The sequence below is a fragment of the Melospiza melodia genome, chromosome 26, assembly GCF_035770615.1.
Source record: "Melospiza melodia melodia isolate bMelMel2 chromosome 26, bMelMel2.pri, whole genome shotgun sequence".
NCBI classification, from domain to species: domain Eukaryota; kingdom Metazoa; phylum Chordata; class Aves; order Passeriformes; family Passerellidae; genus Melospiza; species Melospiza melodia.
In genome coordinates this window covers 2,891,299-2,909,214 of record NC_086219.1, presented here as the reverse complement: position 1 = coordinate 2,909,214, position 17,916 = coordinate 2,891,299, and the positions used below count along the sequence as shown (strand labels likewise).

Below are 17,916 nucleotides of genomic sequence, written 5' to 3'. Positions count from 1 at the left end.
ATACGACAAAAACAAACAGCATCACAAAGTCAACGGGAATTGATAAATTCCTATCAGAGCAGCCAGAGCTGTGGGGATGTGAGGAACCTTTCTGAAAATCATGAGTGCAAATGGCAGCTTTTATCAGAATTATGAACACAAGGACAACGTCTTGCCAAGGTCAAAGAAAAAAAGGTTTGCACTGTTGAACTCCTGCCAGCCAATGAGGATTGCAGTTTGCTCCTAAAAGTCAGCCTTTAAACAAAATAACAAACAAAAATATGCATTGAAACAACAAATGTCACCTATCTATAATTAGGTCAAAAAAAAGAGGATTCATCTTTCACATTGCAGCCTACAAATAATTAATATGGCATATTCCTAGAGGAAAATTATCCTTACTTTCAGAGACAATCAATACCTTCCTCAGGAATCTCGAGCTCCTCACACCCACAGCTCACCTGAACCAGGTCATGTATTGTCAGTAAAATAAAAGGGATTTTTCCCCCCAAAACCCTCACTTTTTGATGCTCGTACAGTACTACCAATCAAATATTCTGCCATGATATTCACAATAGAAACCAACACCAAGAGGAATTTCTGAGGAACGTCATTGGAGGGGAGAGGGGATCAAAACTCAGCTGAATTACCCTCTTTTCCTACACTAGGATGGAAGGAAAAGGAAACTCTCCACTCAGTCATTCGACCAAACTCTGATTTCAGCTCTTCAGACACTTCCTATGCACAGCAACAAAACACAATTGAGTTTTGTTGTTAAAACAGGAGGTTTTTTTGCTGTTTCCTCCACTTCAGACACATTGAAAAAGTAAACAAAACAAAAACGTTTGGACCTGCTTCTCTGGGCTTCACTGGGTCTCACTGATTTTTGACTTCACAATCGAGAGTGCAAATACAATCAGAGAAAATGAAAAGTGTTAGTGCTTCAGCCTTTCTGACCTCTGTTTATAAGAAAACAGGGTTCTGTCACTGCACTGGTGCCTTCTTCTGGGAAAACCTTACAGTCCCTGCTTCCCACCCTGTAAATCCTCCAGGATTTTGGGAACCAGTTCACCCCAGTAGTGGCTGATGGAGAAAATGGGGTAAGGGACTGCTTCACCCGGGGAAAAATGAGGGAAAATTCATCTCCCACTTTTTGGGATAAACATCACCAATCCTACAGCAAAATCCTGCCAGGAAACCTCTCTGCCCCCACTGCCCCTGACACAGCCTCAGGACATGGCAGCAGGGGATGGAATGTTAGGATGGAGGAGAGAGAAGGAATTATATTTGTTGGGATAGGACTGTGATCCCAGAGCAGAAATCCCAGGATTCACTTCACTCTTAATGAATATTCCAGGATAATTATGGATCTAGATATTTTCTAATCAAGACTATAAGAGCTAAGATGATTTCTGGGACAAGCTCAGAAAAGCAGGGAGAAAGATAAGATGGGAGCTGTGGGACAGAGCATTTTTTCCTGCTGAAGGCTGGGTTTTGTTCAGCTCTTGGGGAAAAAAATGACTTTCACATTTCTCCATCTTTGCTGCGGCACGAGAACTCGAGAACATGGGGGCTGTTAATGGCTACATGCTATTTTTCCCTGCCCAGTTAATAATGCCTGCACTGCTGACACGGGCTGGGAGTCAAAGGTAACACCCCCAACCACCAAACATGGGATTAATCCCATTCCCTCCACGCGACAACTCCCGAACACAATTTGGAAATGACAAGCGCTTGATGAAGTGACCCGACACCTTTCGAAAACCAGACTTCCAAAACGGTGCTCGAGCAGTTCTTGTGGCCCAAGAAGTGAACTTTAAAAGGGATTTCTGCTGATTTTTAAATTCTTCAGGTAATGGTGGGGGGGGGGGAGTTACTCAGGGAAATGCAGGATCAGCAAAGTCACCACCTCTGTCCCCAGTTCAGCTCCAGGAACACTCGGCAGAGAAGACAAAGGAACGCGGTGCCCACGTTCCACACGCTTACCTCCCATCCAAAGTTTGTTTCCTTTAATGTGCTCCTCTGTACTGCCACATAGGGTCCAAATCTTTCCCCAACTTCAATCTTCTTTTTGGCCCAAATCCCTAGCCCTGCCCCTGGGATCGAAGATTCTCTGAGTTCAAAATCTGGTGGGATTGGAATGTCATCAGGAATGTAGACGGGAGCTTCATAGGGTGAGCCCTCCTTGGGAGTGAAGTCCTCACTGGTGGGGAAGGGTGACGGAGGTCCCACAGGGATGGGGGACATTATACTGTCCTCAGTTTCCTCCTCTGCGCTTTCTCCAGCAAGGAGATCGGGGTCGGTCTCGTACATATTATTTACAATCTCGCTGTCACCTAAAAGGGGGAAACAGCAGAACAAAACACACTGAGATACTCACGTGAACATTGGTTCAAAGGCTTGGCTAAGCCGAGCTCAAATTCTGCTAAAGGATAAAAACCTCCCTTGAGGAGCTCGGGTGCTGACCAGCATGGGGTGAGGATCATTGCAGCCTGCTGGGTTCTATGGGATCAAGGGTCCTCTGCTGTTTGCAGAGTGTTTTCCCCCATCTTTCCAAAACCTCAGTTTTAGGAAAAAAAACTCTGCAAACAGCAGAGGACCCCTGATCCCATAGATCCCAAAATCTCAGTTTTGGGAGAAAAAAATCTCTGCAAACAGCAGAGGACCCCTGATCCAATAGATCCCAAAACCTCAGTTTTGGAAAGAAGGGGGAAAAACACAGAAGAGGTGGTTGAGGTTTTCTTTAGGCACTTATTGCTTTGACTGGCTCAGTGTATTTTGTAAAAGGGATATAGAAATTTAAAAGAGGAATCATCAAAAGATTGGCCTTGGACACTTCCAGGGATCACAGCTGCTCTGGGCACCCTGTGCCAGAGCTTCTCCACCCTCCTAGAGAAGAATTCCTTGCTAATCTCTAATCCAGCCTTATTCTCTGTCACTTTGAAGCCAATTCCCTCTTGCTCTGACATGAAAACCCTGGGCACAAAGAGGGAGGCAAAGTTTGGGGATTTTTCCAAGGGGAATCAATTTCTAAGCAAGGCCATTCATGTACTGAAATGAAAGCTCCATAATGAGAACGGAGCTTTCTCATCCAAAAATCAAAAAAAAGGCGATGGTGGGGGAGCAAAACATGAAAGGGGGGAAAGAAAAACACAATTTGTCACTCAAGAGAAGGAGCTGGAGTATTTTAGGGGCAGGTTTGCCCTGTCTGCAGCAGCCACGAGGCAGCAGGGTTTGCTCAGCAGCTCCCACCACGATAACAAACCCAACAATCCACCAATCCAACAACTGCCAATTTATGGGCACTCCCATTGGGCACAGCCAATGCCTGGCCACTGGTGGCACCAGGGGTGGATTTGTCACCCACCAAAATGACATTTTGCACTGGCTCCAAGCTAGGAACCACCAGAAGGATAGCTGGAAAAGCACGGCTCCACTTGAGGTATTTATATTTCATCTCGTTGCTAACCTCAGAATGCACCTTCTGTCTGCAAGACACATCTCCCCCTCTATTTCTATTTTATTTTTTTAATGCCTAATAAAGATTTTCCGCAGTTCATGCCTGAGAAACTGGTGGCAGACTCCACTAAAGAGGAGGATTTTGATTCCTCTGCCAACATTATTTTTTTTTGCTCCAGTTTTTGGAGGAGAACCGGGAGCTGCCTGCTGCAGCTGACATGGGTTTCCTCTGCTAGAAAGTGCAGCCCTCCCTACTCAAACATGTCACCAGAACCAAGCTTTCATGAACATGAGATACTCCATCATCCTGAAAATATTTGTGGTTGCAGTAAATGTTTTCTCACCCAGTATTAGCAAGTCAAATTATTTTCTGCTCTATGATTAGCCTCTTTTGCACTTAAGGAACAGGAATTCCAACTGAGTTGAAGAGCAAAACTGGGTTTACTGGAGCACAACCTGTGAAAATTTCCAGAGGATACATGTAAAGTATAAAGATACCTTACTACTGAACGTGGTTAATTTGATTTATTCTATAGGACAAGCAGGGCAGTTCTGATTCAATTTTAATTAACAGTGAAGCTGATCCTTCCTCTGACTGACCTCATATTTCAAGAAGAATCATCAAAAGACAGGTAAGTGTGTTTTTTCAGTTGTTAAATGACCAGGGAATGACAATGAAACAACAATTTCAGGTCATGATAGGTCTGCTACCAGAGGTTCCAGGTGGCATCTGTGGGAGGTGAATCCCAGATTGGGATTCAGATGTGGGAACGTTGGGCTCCTCAGCACAACTCAGCGCTGAGCTCAACAAGTTGTACCCAGCACTGATTAACAGCCAGAGAAAATCTGTGCTGTGCCCAGACCTGGCCCTTTTTTTGTGCACTGAGAGATGGATTTCACAGAGTCCCAGAATCACTGAGGTTGGAAAAGACCGCCAGGATCATCAAGTGCAAGCTGTGACTGATCCCACCTTGTCCCCAGCCAGCGTGGCACATCCAGGCTTTCCTTGGACACCACCAGGGATGGACACTCCAAACCTCCCTGGGCAGCCCCTGCCACGGCCTGGGCACCTTTTCCATGAGGAAATTCCTGCTGATGTCCAGCCTGAAGCCATTTCTCCTTGTCCGGTCCCTATTCCCTGAGAGCCCAACCCCACCTGGCTGCACTGTCCTGCCTTGGGACCATGGAGAAAAAAGGTCCCCCATGAGCCTCCTTTTCTCCAGGCTGGTGAAGGAGCTGATCTCCTCCACAGGTTGTGTTTTTTTCCAGGGATTTGGGGGAAAACAAACAGCTAGGGCTCAGTTTTGATTATTCTGCATGATTTTCTAGATTGTCCCGACTGAACACCTTCATCCCTGTGGGGCTCCTCTGAGCTTTACCTCAAATATTCCACAACTGGTTAAGTTAAAAAACACATTAAAAAAAACAAAAAAAAACAAAAAAAAAACCCACCAAAAAACCCCAAAAAAGGGCAGAGAACATCTGATTTTCCAGGAACAACCCCCAGTTCTCCTGAGCTCCATCCCAACTCAGCCCTGGAGAGGCGGACGTGAGCGCTCCGCGGTGACAGTGACAACCACTCTGTGCCACATCTGCTTTACCCCAAATATTCCGCAATTGTTTAAGTTAAAAAACACATTAAAAAAAGCAAAAAAAAAACCCAAACCAAAAAAAAGGGCAGAGAACATCCCCAGGAACAACCCCCAACTCTCCTGAGCTTTATCCCAACTCGGCCCCGGAGAGCCGGACGTGGCCGCTCTGCAGTGACAAACAGTGACAACCACTCTGTGCCACATCTGCCCCTCTGGAATGCCTGCCTGGGTGAAAAGCAGCACAGAAATACAACTTGACCTTATTGTTATTGTCATGAAACTAAAATTAGTCCCTGAAAGCTCCGCGGCGAAAGGAGTGGATAAAAAGGCTCATTGAAAGGTTGTTTCCACAGATAATCAGATATGGGCAGACGCTGAAAATCTGTGTGACACCAATGAGGGGCTGGCAACAAAGAGAGGGATGGTTTAGTGGTGCTGAGAGAGCTCATGAATAATCTATTTAGCAGCTGTAATGAAAGCAAAAGCGAGGCTGATGGTAAAGGAAATGGTGGTGGGGGAAATAATGAGTTGGGTTTTGGGGTGGGTTTGTTGTGTTTGGGGTTTAATATGCTTATTATTGTTTTTATTATCATTATTGTTGTAATTCCTGCTTTAATTATTGTTGTTGTTGTTAGATATCGGATTCTGCTGTGGAAATACCCAATTATCTGAAATGGTTGAGAGTTTTTTACACTCACAGATTGCAAAGAGCTTCTTTGACTTCTTCACTGGGAACATTTAAAGAACATCCCAAGAATTAATTGCAGTTCCTGATTTGCACAATCTTGAGTTTCACTGATCTGGATAATTCAACATTTGTGTGAGACCCAGGTATTTTTATTTTCTAAGCAAGGAGGAGAATGCCAGGCACCCTCTGAACTCACACTTTGCTCAGAACCTGGAGCCTCAGGCCCAAAGGAAATATCCAAACAGAAGAGTAGAAAACACAAATATTCACAGAGAACTTCACAAATATTCACAAAGACCAACAGGTGCTTTTCCCTTAGGGATTAACTGGGTGTTGGAAGGGGTTTTATATCATTATCCAAATTTTGCAGCTCATTCCTAGCTGAGTTTAAAATTATATTTGAGTATTAAAACCTCAGTGCTGTCTAGAACTGCTTGTTAAGTGGTAATAATAATAATAATAATAATAATAATAATAATAATTATTGTCAGGAAAATATTCATTAGGCCTGGACTTCCCTGGGATTTGTTTCCATTTTCTGGCTCTACAGAAAGAGCAGTGGGGTGACCTCAAACATCTTTTCCAGCCCATAGAGGGACATCACCTCCACCTTTCCAGGTCCTTGGATGATCTAAGCTTCCTGCTCTGAGATTTCCCTTTAGAAATATTCCCCAGGGAAGAAACCAAACCAATCAAACCAAACTAACCAAACCAAACCAAACCAAACCAAACCAAACCAAACCAAACCAAACCAAACCAAACCAAACCAAACCAAACCAAACCAAACCATTCCTGATGCAATGGCTGGTGAGGAAGGCAGGTAAAATTTGAGCACTTTGAGCAATATCTTGAGGGCACTGAGCAGCCTGGTCTAGTGGGAGCTCCTCACAGCAGTGGATTTGGAATTGTACAGTTTTTAAGGTCACTCCAACCTAAGGAATTCCCTCATTCCGTGATTCTTTATTTCACACCTCCAGTGAAAACAATCACCTACATTTCCAACTCTGGGGTGACAGGATTCTGTCTCCATTTCTATGGACTTAGACCAAAAATAAACTGATTTTTCTGACCCCTTTGTAGGCCAGAGGAGCTGGATCAGATCATCCAAACCCAGCCCTGATCAAACCAAGAGGGAAATATTCCCATAAATGAGGTGCCTAGCTACTGCTGCCAGGGTTCATCACCTCAGGGTGTTGTTCTGCTCATCTCACCTGAATTCAGGTGAATTCTGAGCAATTCCTGCCCTCCATCCTGCCTTAATCCCCTGGGAATTCTGCAGGAGCCTCTCCCATCCCTCTATGCCCTGCCCAGAGCAGGAGCTGACAGCAGGCACAGCCCAGAGCTTGGCAGACACGGCCCTAAATCACAAAGGAACTTGGAAAGCCCAAGGAGAACCCACCCCAAAGTGCCTCCAGCACAGAATGATCCCAGTGGTCAGATTGCCACCTGATGGCCACAGCTGAAATACAATAGGAAATCCCAAGTCCAGGCCCTGCTGTGCTGTATCTGCCCGGCAGGACCAACCCAAAAATCCAGATTTTCCTCAAGGTGGTGGGAGCTGTTGGTGTCAGTCAGCTCTGGATCCAACCCTGGCATTCCTGAGCACTGGGAGTGTCTAAAAGTCTTCTAAAATCCCACATGAAATGAGAAGAAATGAGAATTCTCCCTAAACTTTTGCCCTCCTCATGGATCCACACCTTCCTTCCCAGCCTTTTCTCCCTGCTGGGTGCAAAGCTGAAGCTGCAGCCAGGGAAAAGCCTGAATTCCCAGGGGGATTTCACTTCATGCTGCTAGAAACACCAGGAACACTTTTCCTCAGCCTTGTGTGATGAAAGAAATGTCCCTTTGTGCGCTGGATTGAGCAACACCCTCTCTGGAAGTTGGTGTGAAACATTTCTGCCAGAAAATAAACAAATTAGTGACAAAATGTCATGAGAGGAATTATTCCTCTTCCATTAAGGATGGGGTTAAAGCATTAAATGCTTCAAGGTCATAAAAAAATGACTTTTTCCTCATCCATGGACAATATTAATGAGAATTATGTAAGGAAAGGGCAATAAGCAATCTGTTGTTTAAGATTCTCAAGCCCACCACCCAATTTCTTCATCCCATTCATTGCAAGAACCTTTCTCCTCCACCTCCATCCAAGCTGTATTGGGATCTCCAATGTTTGGTGATCTGAAATGAACACATGGAGCACCCAAAGCAGAGCCTGGCCATGAGGAACCCCCTGAGCAGGTGCTCAGAGTGCAGAGGATGCTCTGACAGCTTTCCCCATCACCTCTGGCTGCTGCCAGAGCCAGGGGAAATTCTGCTTTAAATGAAAATTGGGAAATGTAATTTTTCTCTCTTTTGTTCACTCAAAAACTCCCTTCATTCTCACCAATTTTACAGTTGAAATAAAGCTTGGGCAATAAATATCCAGGCAGGGAAGTGGCCATGGGTGGGAAGTGGTTTTGCTCCCGTGCCAGGGTGCCAAGGGAATGTCACAGGGGCTGGTTTTACCTTTGAGAAATGGGGCTGCTCACACAAATCTTTACTCAATTTTTCTTCTACAACTTGCTGTGGTTTTGCCAACTTTTCTTAGCCTATCTAGAAATACCCAGCTTGGAATTTTAGTATTCACCCCATTGCATTCCTCCTGAATCTTGGACCTTTAACATGACAGAGCAAGCACACCAGATTATTTCTCAGTGGAATAATCTTTTTTGATTTCCTTAGATAAATCATATCCAGAGCTTCTCACAACTCCCCGACACCTGAGAAAAACCAAAATGCTATGAATAAAAGGAATGAGAGACAATCAAAATGGCTGTGGGTGAGATCTAGTCCTCACTATTTCCTGTTCAAGCTGGAATGGTGGCACAGAACGAGTCACAGGTCACAGCTTTGTCCAGCTGACAAGTTAAATTCCAGTAAATAGGTGTGCATGGAGAATTCAGACCCTGCCAACCTCAAATTGTTGGGCACTCAGTCAGATCCGAGCTGATCCCACAACAAACCCACCAGCCCAGCTCCAGCAGATACACAAACTCCACTCTCAGCTTGTTTCCCTTAAAACACTACTGTGGGAAATGGATTTATAGATATTTTTATATAAATATTTCTATTTCTTTTAACAGAAATATTTCTTTTTCTCTTCCACACTATAAAGCACAGAATTTTGGGAATGCTCAAGAAGCAGGAAGGTGCTGATGGGGTAAACAGGATTCTGGAGGTGAATTCTCAAGAACACATCCCTAAGGGACCCAGCTGCTCCACACTCTGCTGTACCCCAGTGACAGCCCCAAACACTCCCATTTGCCAGGCCACACGTGGAAATTTTATTTATAGCTGTCATGGAAAGGAAATCTGGAGGAGCCACAAGTTTTTAGCAGCACATCCCTGTGTAAGATCCCAGACAGGAACAAGCTCTGAGCATTCCCAGCACAGGAACCTGCCCCAGGTACTGCTGAGTCTGCCTCTGCTGCCCAAATCTTTGCCGCTGGAGTTTAAGGACAAAATACATGGAATTTCCCTGATGGAGAACTGCTGCAGAACACATTAAAAACCCAATTTTCTGCTGAAGAATACTCAGAACTGCAGAGACAGTGAGGGATGAAGCAGGAGGGGGAGGCAGGACGAGGAAAAGGAAGGAGGACTCGTATAAAAATTAAACCCTTGGAAACACAGCCCCTTTCCCGTGCTTACTTTGTATGAAACTTTTTTTTCAAGTTTCATGTTTATGCCCTGCTTTGTCTTAGCTGGAACTGCACCTCTCGAGGCAGCTTCAAGTCCTTTTATTAAAAAGAAACAGAAAGCAGATCCGAAAGGAGCAGCGAGAGCAGATGAGGACTGAGCGGAGTTAATCGGGTGCATTTTTCAATAAACATTCCAAAAGCAGTTGCTGCAGAACTTGGCTGTGACTAGAACAGGTATTAAGGATTTCAAGTACCTTTGGTTTTAAGCAAAAAAAAAATTAAGTGTTTTCTTTTATTAAGGGATTTCTGCTGGCAGAAATGAAGAATAAAGCTGGAAACAGTATTTCAGTGTGTTCCTTAATACCCATTTTCCTCTAGTAAAACCAGCAGGGAAAGTGTCCAAATTACTCTGCTCTAAATGCCAGTATTATATTTCCAGTAAAAGTCTGGTTCAAGCAGGCATCAAAAATATTTCCACATAAGATCCTTTTAGAATCAAACTCTGCAGAGAATGTTGTTGTTGCTGTTTGCTGTCCGTAACTTTGCTTCACCTGATTCCCTCTGAATCCACAATTTTGTTTTATATTTGAATTCAAGCTGACTTTTTACAATTTGTGCTATGTCCAAATATTGATTTGATCCATATTTGGATGCAGTAGATAAAGTTGGTTCTTTTAAGTAAAAAACAACAAAACAAAACAAAAAAAAAGCTCTGCTATCTTACTATTAAAGGAGCTGGAAAAAATATCAGCCTTTGGGATTTCTGTTTCTTAACTATTTATGAGATAAAAACTCCAGTGAAGTGTCACAAGATGCGTACAGTGTATTACCAGAGCGATCACAAATATTTGGGGAGCAATAACACAACAGCAAAAAAATTCAGGGAAGGAAGGGAGGAAAGCCTGGAGAAAAGCTCCACTCAGTGCAGAAAATTCCTCATTGCTTTGCTTATTTTTGCTCCAAAATCCCTCCCCTTTACAAATCTATAGAAAGGCTCCAACCCCGCTGAAAAACGCAGCAAAGTGGAACTTTGGAAACGAGCGCGCGAGAAAATTCTCCGCTGGGAGAAACGCTCCCTAGTCAGAATAAATAAAGAAATGCACTCGGGCTGGCCCTCCAAAAACCAGCAGCCCGTGCTGGAGATTTCTCTCGGTGCTGGATGTCAGGCCATGGAGTGAGAATAAAGCGTTTGTGAGCCTCCAAAAGGAGCCCTCGCCATTGGAATTCGCGGCTCTGCCAAGCGCAGCCTTTGGGGCCGTTGTCACCGTCTCATTGTCATTCCGCTCACTGTGGCTTCCCCAGGGTCCCGAACAGGAGTCCTGGCATTATTAACAGGGCAGATTAATAGCAGAGAGGGGAGAGAGGCATTTTCACAAACAAGCCAAATATTAATATTAATCGATAACAATTTCCACTTCCTGACGGGAGGCGCGCAAACGGCGCGGGAGGAGAGGAGGGAGGGATGGAAGGGGACGGTGCCCATGGAGCGGGGAATGAAAGGGGAGCAGGGAATCAATGCAGGGCACAGGACGGAGCCGTGAGGTGGGTGTCAAAAGCAGGGCTCTATTTTCACAGGCACACACAGGCACACATTTTAATGCCACCAGATAAGTGGGATTTGCCTCGCCCCAGCCAAAAAAGAATAAAATTCCGGGGAAGCTCGCCGGTTTTATATCGGGGAAGAAACAGCAGAGCTCTGCAAAAACAGGGGGAAAATATCCTGTATCTTATTTTTGCCCTCCTGAGTAAGGCTGTACTCTGCAACTGTATTTTCCTCAACACTCAGAACACCACACAGATATTTTTTTAAATTCCAGTTTTCTATGTTTGCGTTTCAAGCTCTTTTCTACTACCACCCCTCCGTTTTAAAGCCAAAAAATTCTGTGAAACTTTTTCCACCTTTTCTAATGGATCAGCCCTATTTTTTTAATTCAGTCTTTGGAAGTCTTTATCATTATTTCACACACTCTTTAATTACAAACAGCACAAGCAGAATGCGCAGGGGTGTTGCCAAAGAGTTTCCCAAATGCTCCAACTCACAATATCAGTGAAACCAAATCCAACCATTCCACCTCAAAGCCTTTTAGCACAGACCACTGGGTCACTGAGTTGAGTCCTCCCCAAGCTTTGACCAAACAAATGAGTTTTTCACTCAAAGACACATTTTTGCAGCAGCCTTTGGGCCCAGGGATGTTTCTCCCAGATCTGGAAGTGAAGATCTGGGTGAAAACCCCTCCTGGAACAGAAGGGGCTGTCTGAGCTCTGCCCCACACAGGACACACAAAGGACACTCATCTCTGGTCTGGGCTGGTTTCTTCACTGTGACCCACAAGGACAAAGCTAAATCTGGACTGGGAGCAAAGGATTGTGCTCAAAAATCAGCTGGAAATGGGTTTCCCACTCCTCATGGGTTCACTCCCAAAGCCCCTGGAATGCTCTGGAGTTTTACATCCAGCCCCTGACTCGTTTTGGGTTTCATTTTATGCCCCCACACATCCCAGCCTACCCTAAGCCCACCAAGCCAAAACATATTTGGGACTCTGCACCCATCCAGTTGTGTCCATCCAGCCAGTTCACCTTTCACCTGCCACATTTTCACCATGTAAATACGGAAAATTCAGAGGTCTACCAAGCATTTCCCACCACTGGGCTGAGGAGGTTCCTGATATTTTGGGACCAGAACTGTACTCCTTTCCTTGACTAATCACCTTTCCTCTGGCTACCAGTGTACTGATAATTGTAGAAATGTTTAATTACTATGAAAAATGGAATTTTAACCGAGTGATGACAGTAAGAAACAACTGGGGGTTTTAATGCTGTTTTCTGCAGAGATCTCTCCATTTCTCCTGCCCCCATCCCATTGAATAAATGATTTATTTCAATAAATGTTTGCACTGGGAGCACCTCCTCAGAGCTGCTGTTTGGGGCACTTTCCTCCTGGCCACTCAAGTGCTCTTTTCTCTCTGGGAACAAGAAGCTGACAAAGAAGCGAGCGTGTGTTTAATCCTCCTGCCTTTCCCCACTGCAGTCTGTTTACAAGTCACTTCTGACGGAGAAAGTGCTCCCAGAGTTTGTCTGCAAAATATAGGACAGGAGAAATGGCAGTGGGAAGCGACACCCCATAAAATCCTTCCCCAACCCTGGTACAGGTGGGATTCTTGAGAGAATCCTCTCCAAAGGAACTTTGCCCAATTCCATTGGACTCCACAGTTGTTTTAGACCTACTCATTTCATAGCCACACCAAAATATCCTCCTGGCTCAGCCTGACAGATCCATTCACACTCATTTTAACCTGATTCCAGCAGATTCTGGTGCAGTCACAACCTGGAAAGCAGTGGAAGCACGAGGATAGGCACTCCTCACATCCAGGCAGAGCTTCTCATTTCCCTCTCCTCCTTCCAAAGCAATCCTGGGTGTTGCACCCTCCACCTGGCCCTATTTAAAGCCACAACATTATTCCAAAAAAAGGATTATTTATACTAAAAACACTCCTGGGACTACTGTATTTGTATTTCAGGGCTGCTGCATCCCCTATTTCCTCACTGCTCTAATATGGCCCGAGGCAGAGCGGCTGAAATGACTTGCGATGCCACTGTAATTTTTATCAAGGCTTGTTCCTGGTAAAAAGCCTCTTTGTTTCAAAGAAATGTGATTTGGCCTTTTTCCTCCTCTGCTCTATTCCTTGGTTAATATACCACTTCCACTCGCCCCGGGGCTAAGAAAGGTATTCCATGGAATTGGTCAAATCTCACTGTTTTTCTTCTAAATCACAACTGGCTTTTTTTTTTTTTTTTTTTCCTCGACCATTGCTAAGCACTATCTAAGCTGACAGTCTGAACTTGAGGTTCTATTTGTGCCTTAACTCTTCAGCTCCTGGATTTGGAGCAGTCACATGGTTAAAGAGATGCACCAAAGCTGCTCTGGAAAAGGAGGGATTAAGGGCAAGGCAGGAGGAGCAGCTCTGGCTCGTGTTATTTATTATACAAGGCAAATTTGTCCATCTCCATAAAAGCATTTTCATCCACTTATTATAAATATGAACACAGCAGTGACTTATGTGAAAGTCCACAAAGTTGAAATTTGGAGTTTTCAAAGTCATTTTTTTTCAAAAATATAAAAGGCTCTTCATTTCTTATCTCCCACAAAGAATTTGGTTTTTAAACACAGTAACGCTTAACCCAGATTTGGGATTGCCTAATCAAGTTTTAATTTAGTCTGTCTCATTGACAAATAGGGTGGATTTTCCAATGAAATATATGCCAAGTGTTCAAGTACACTCATAAAATATCCCTCGAAAGCAGAAGCTGCAGCAGGAGCTGTTTGTTGACCTGCATTTATAAAATGCCCACAGCCTCTAAAAAAGTGAATATTTATAAATGAGAAAATCCAGTATTTTTATATCTCTCTAAACTGGTCCTGTTTGGGATCCAGTCCCCATTTGCCATCCTGACCACACAGAGATGAGAGCGTCAGGGAAGAACAATTCACCTCAAGGGAAAAAAATGCATCAATATCCAAAATACTGTTACAGGAAACAGGAGTTAGCACCCTAATGAGATCTTCAACAATTAATACAAATCAACACCTTGCCTTAGTGTTTAGCCAGAGATCATCACCCTCCCAATTATCTGACAATTAATAATCCTTTATGCAGGAAGTTTTTGCTGCTGCTCAGAGATTTAAACACATTTCTAAACTTTGCTAGCCATAAAATTACACCCACAAAAAATGGATTAAAATCACCGAGATGACATCCTGCTTTATGTATTACTAGCAAATATATTTACATTAAAATTAAATGCAGACAGGAAAATCAGTTCGTTGAAGGAAACACAAGCCAAAAATATGAAAGTCTTTATCTCCCTATACCCAGCTGTGAAAAGTGAGGCATTTTTGAGTAGCACAAATATTTCTCCTTGTGTTCACCAAGAGAGCCTCTGTCAGAGCAGCTCTGCACAACTCCAGCATTCCCAAAAAATTCAAGCTGCAGGATCTGTCCATGCCCTGGCTGCAACAGGAGCCTGGGCACTTCAACATTCCCTCCAGGAGTGCACTGAGGGCTTTTGTTTGTTTGTTTGTTTGTTTGTCCAAAGCTTCTCTGTGTTTTCCTTCTCTGATCCCTCTGTTTTTCTGTTCCCTACACGGCCAAATCCACGGAAACTCAGAGAACCTCAAAGGTCCCTTGCAGGTCAAGTGTTATTTTTCTTCATATACCTGACTTTAACTGGTGGAATTGCTTGAAGATTTCCCTCACAAGTTTGGTAACTCAAACAAGGCCTCAGAGCAAGGTTGTTTAGCTCTTGTTTTCTACTCAATACCAGAATTTTCATCAGTCAGACTGGCAAGAGTATAAAAATTACAGCTAAGGGAAGCCAGGAGTTGCTCCAAGCTGCCTGAGAGGAGTTCATTCACCTGCATTGGTCCCCAAACCCATTCCCAAAGGACTCCAGCAGTGTCCCCACCAATCTCCCTGGAATTCTGAGGGGCTAGTGGGATGCACCCCAATCCTGTGAGTGAGCCACCTGCTCCAGGGATTGCACCTCAAAAATCACCTCACTGACAGGAGCCAGCGCTTCTCATCAGCACCAAAACAATTTCTCAGAGCCAAAAATCCTCACAACACCAACCCAAACTGTTCTGTGGTTACCTGTGAGCCAGAGCTCACTAATTAACAGGTAATAAGGTACCAGTTTGGGATGGAGAACCCCAAAATTCTGCTGATTTCTCCAGGGGTGCTGCCTCATGCCAGTCCTTCCTCTCCCAGCTGGTCTCCAAACACATGAGGCACCAGACCAACCTCTACCACAGGACCAGTCCCTGGCTGGGCTTGGTGTGGACAATTATCTGGAACCCCGGCTGGAACTGATGGAAATGGAGAACCAGCCAGCACTGGGCAAGCTCAGAGGTGGCTTTGCCAAAGATCTCTGCCTGAGAGCAGCCAGGGCACTCCTTGAAAGAATGAAGGCAGGGATCCACCACCTCTTAATATTAAATATTCGTTTTTTTTCTCCACTAAACCTCTTTGTTTCCTGCCTCCTCTCCCTCTGGATGCAAACACAGCCCCGAAACTTTCAGAAAAGCCTCGGTGCATCCGAGCAAACCCCTCCTGAGCACAAACAAAAGCCCCACCACCCCTTGCCATATCCCATCACCGCCGTAATAAAGATGTTTACACTTTTAACCACCGAATAAAGCGCTCTAATTCCGCCGAGCCTGTCCCCTCCACTCCTCTCCCTTCACTCCACGGCTTCATTTAGCGGGCCGGCGGTAAAAAAAAATTCATTAATTTTTATTAACAGGGAGAGCCATTTGTTCCCTGTGACAATATTTGACTTGTCGAAATGATTTTCACCTCTGCCATGAGGTGCTCGCTCCCCACATACATCACCCGATTACTCCGGGAGCGGCCAGAGTTGCAGTCATTAGCCAGTGAATTAACGACAATCCACAGCGCTATTAATCACGCTGACAAAAGCGTGAGCTCGCTGCTGACCCGAGCACGGCTCTGGGACACGAGCACAGGCAAGGAGAGCACAGCCACGGGGCTGGGGAAGAAAGGAATTTTTTGTTGGGTTTTTTCGGGTTTTTTTTGTTGGATTTTTTTTGTTTTCGTCTCGCGGTGCTCTCGCTGAGATGCTGAGGCGGGGGAAAAGGAGAGGGGAGAGAAGTGAGGGAGGGATGGTGGATAAGAAGGTAAAGCAGCTGTGGTCTGCAAGGTGAGGGCATGTCTTGCTTGTCTTCAACTCCCAAGCAGGAAAGACCACAGGAATTTGATCTTAAATTCATGGAAAAATTCCCAGCGCTTGTGGCACTTGGTGCCATGATCTAGTTGAAGTGTTAGAACACAGGTTGCACTCAATGATCTTAAAGGTCTCTTCCAACCTAAAAATTCTGTGATTCTGTGAAATTCCCAGTGCTTTACCAGGGATAATTTGGGAAATTCTGGGAAGTGCAGTTGGTTTGACCAAAGCTTGTTCCTCAAGGCCTCTCCTCTCTCTCCCCGCAAATTTCAAGTATCACTGAGGTTGGAAAAGATCTCTAAGGCCATTGAGTCCAAGCTGTGACCCTCCCCACCTTGTCACCAGCCCAGAGCACTGAGTGCCACCTCCAACCCTTACTTGTCCACCTCCAGCCCTTCCTTGGACACCTCCAGGGATGGGCACTCCAAACCTCCCTGGGCAGCCCCTGCCAAGGCCTGAGCACCCTTTCCATGGAGAAATTCCTCCTGATGTCCAAGCTGAGCCTCCCCTGGCCCAGCTTGAGGCTGTTCCTTCTCATCCTGAGGTCAACCACATTTCACAGGAAATGGATTCTATCTCCAGAATATTGATCCCTGAGAACTGCTGGCTTCCAGATCCCAGAGCTCTCAGGACACTCAGAATGAAGCTATCAGTGAACATGGCAAGGAGCACTCATTGTTTTCTTGGAACGTGGCTTCTAATTTCAAGCTTTTGAACACTGCCCAATGTTTAGAGAAGAAAAACCCCAAACCCAAACATGACAATTCATAGAAAACAGAATTTCCCCCAGTTCAAGACAGTGCTGCAGCAATCCAGGACAACACATGGTTATAACAGCAAGTTTTAAATTCAGAAGTCATCAGAAACAGCTGAGAAGGGGAATCTGGAGGATGAACACACGAGGAAGGGGAACTCACACGAGCTCTGGAAGAACAGGGCAAAGAAGGAATCTTTGCAGAGGTTTGAATGTTCCTGCTGTACTGGACAATCCGTGGCAAGGAAAGCACATTCCTGCAGCCTTGCCCTGTCCCATCGGTCCCCAACTCCCACCACAGCAGTTCCAACAGTGAGACCATTCAGCGCTGGGAAGATGATAAAACCATGGTGAGAATTCCAAAAATCCCCTCCAAAACTTTTTACTGCTGTTTTTTTCTTTCTTTTTTTTTCCATTCATGACCTAATAAGGGATATAAGGGCGAATTTTCAGAAGTGCTCAGTGGATTCTTCCCCCCAGTTCTGCAAACACACACAGCCAAGTGCTGTGAGAGTTGATCATTCTTTCTTCAAAGCCAGATATGTTTTCTGCAAGAAAAATCTCTTAAAACTCGAAGCAGGGATCAAGAACCCATCAGAGATTTAAGAAAAGGAATTTTTAACAAGAGAACTTTCTGGAACAACTCAGGACTGTTGTTACGCAACCCAAATTTTTGGGGTGTTTGTGGTGTATTCTCACCTCTAAGAGATTTTTTGCAACCCAACACCTTCTGATCAATTCTCTGCACTCTCCATTTCCTCAGCCACTTTCTCTTCTCCAAACTCCTTTCCCTAAAACATCTTTTACTCCCCAGGTCGATGTTGTTCCCCTCTTGCCACACAGAATAATTCTAGAGCCTGTTTCTCGTTACCCACTTTCACCGGTTTCATTCTCCTTTTGCAGCGAGGAATGTCGTAAGGAAAGCTGGGCTCGGAAATCCATGATTTCCTGCCAGTTAATTCGTTTCAGCAAAACAGGAGGCAAGGTGATATTGCTGCTTAATGTTGCAGCCCCTCTGCAGCA

At 44.8% G+C, this 17,916-nt stretch overlaps 1 protein-coding gene across 1 annotated transcript in view; it reads right to left on the bottom strand.

Moving 5' to 3' along the window:
- PRDM16 (PR/SET domain 16) overlaps positions 1–17,916 on the bottom strand; it is a 300,196-nt gene that overhangs the window by 188,387 nt on the left and 93,893 nt on the right. Inside the window, exon 2 of the mRNA XM_063176900.1 lies at positions 1,966–2,315. Coding sequence (XP_063032970.1) covers positions 1,966–2,315 — 350 coding nt within the window. The remainder of the gene's footprint in view (positions 1–1,965; positions 2,316–17,916) is intronic.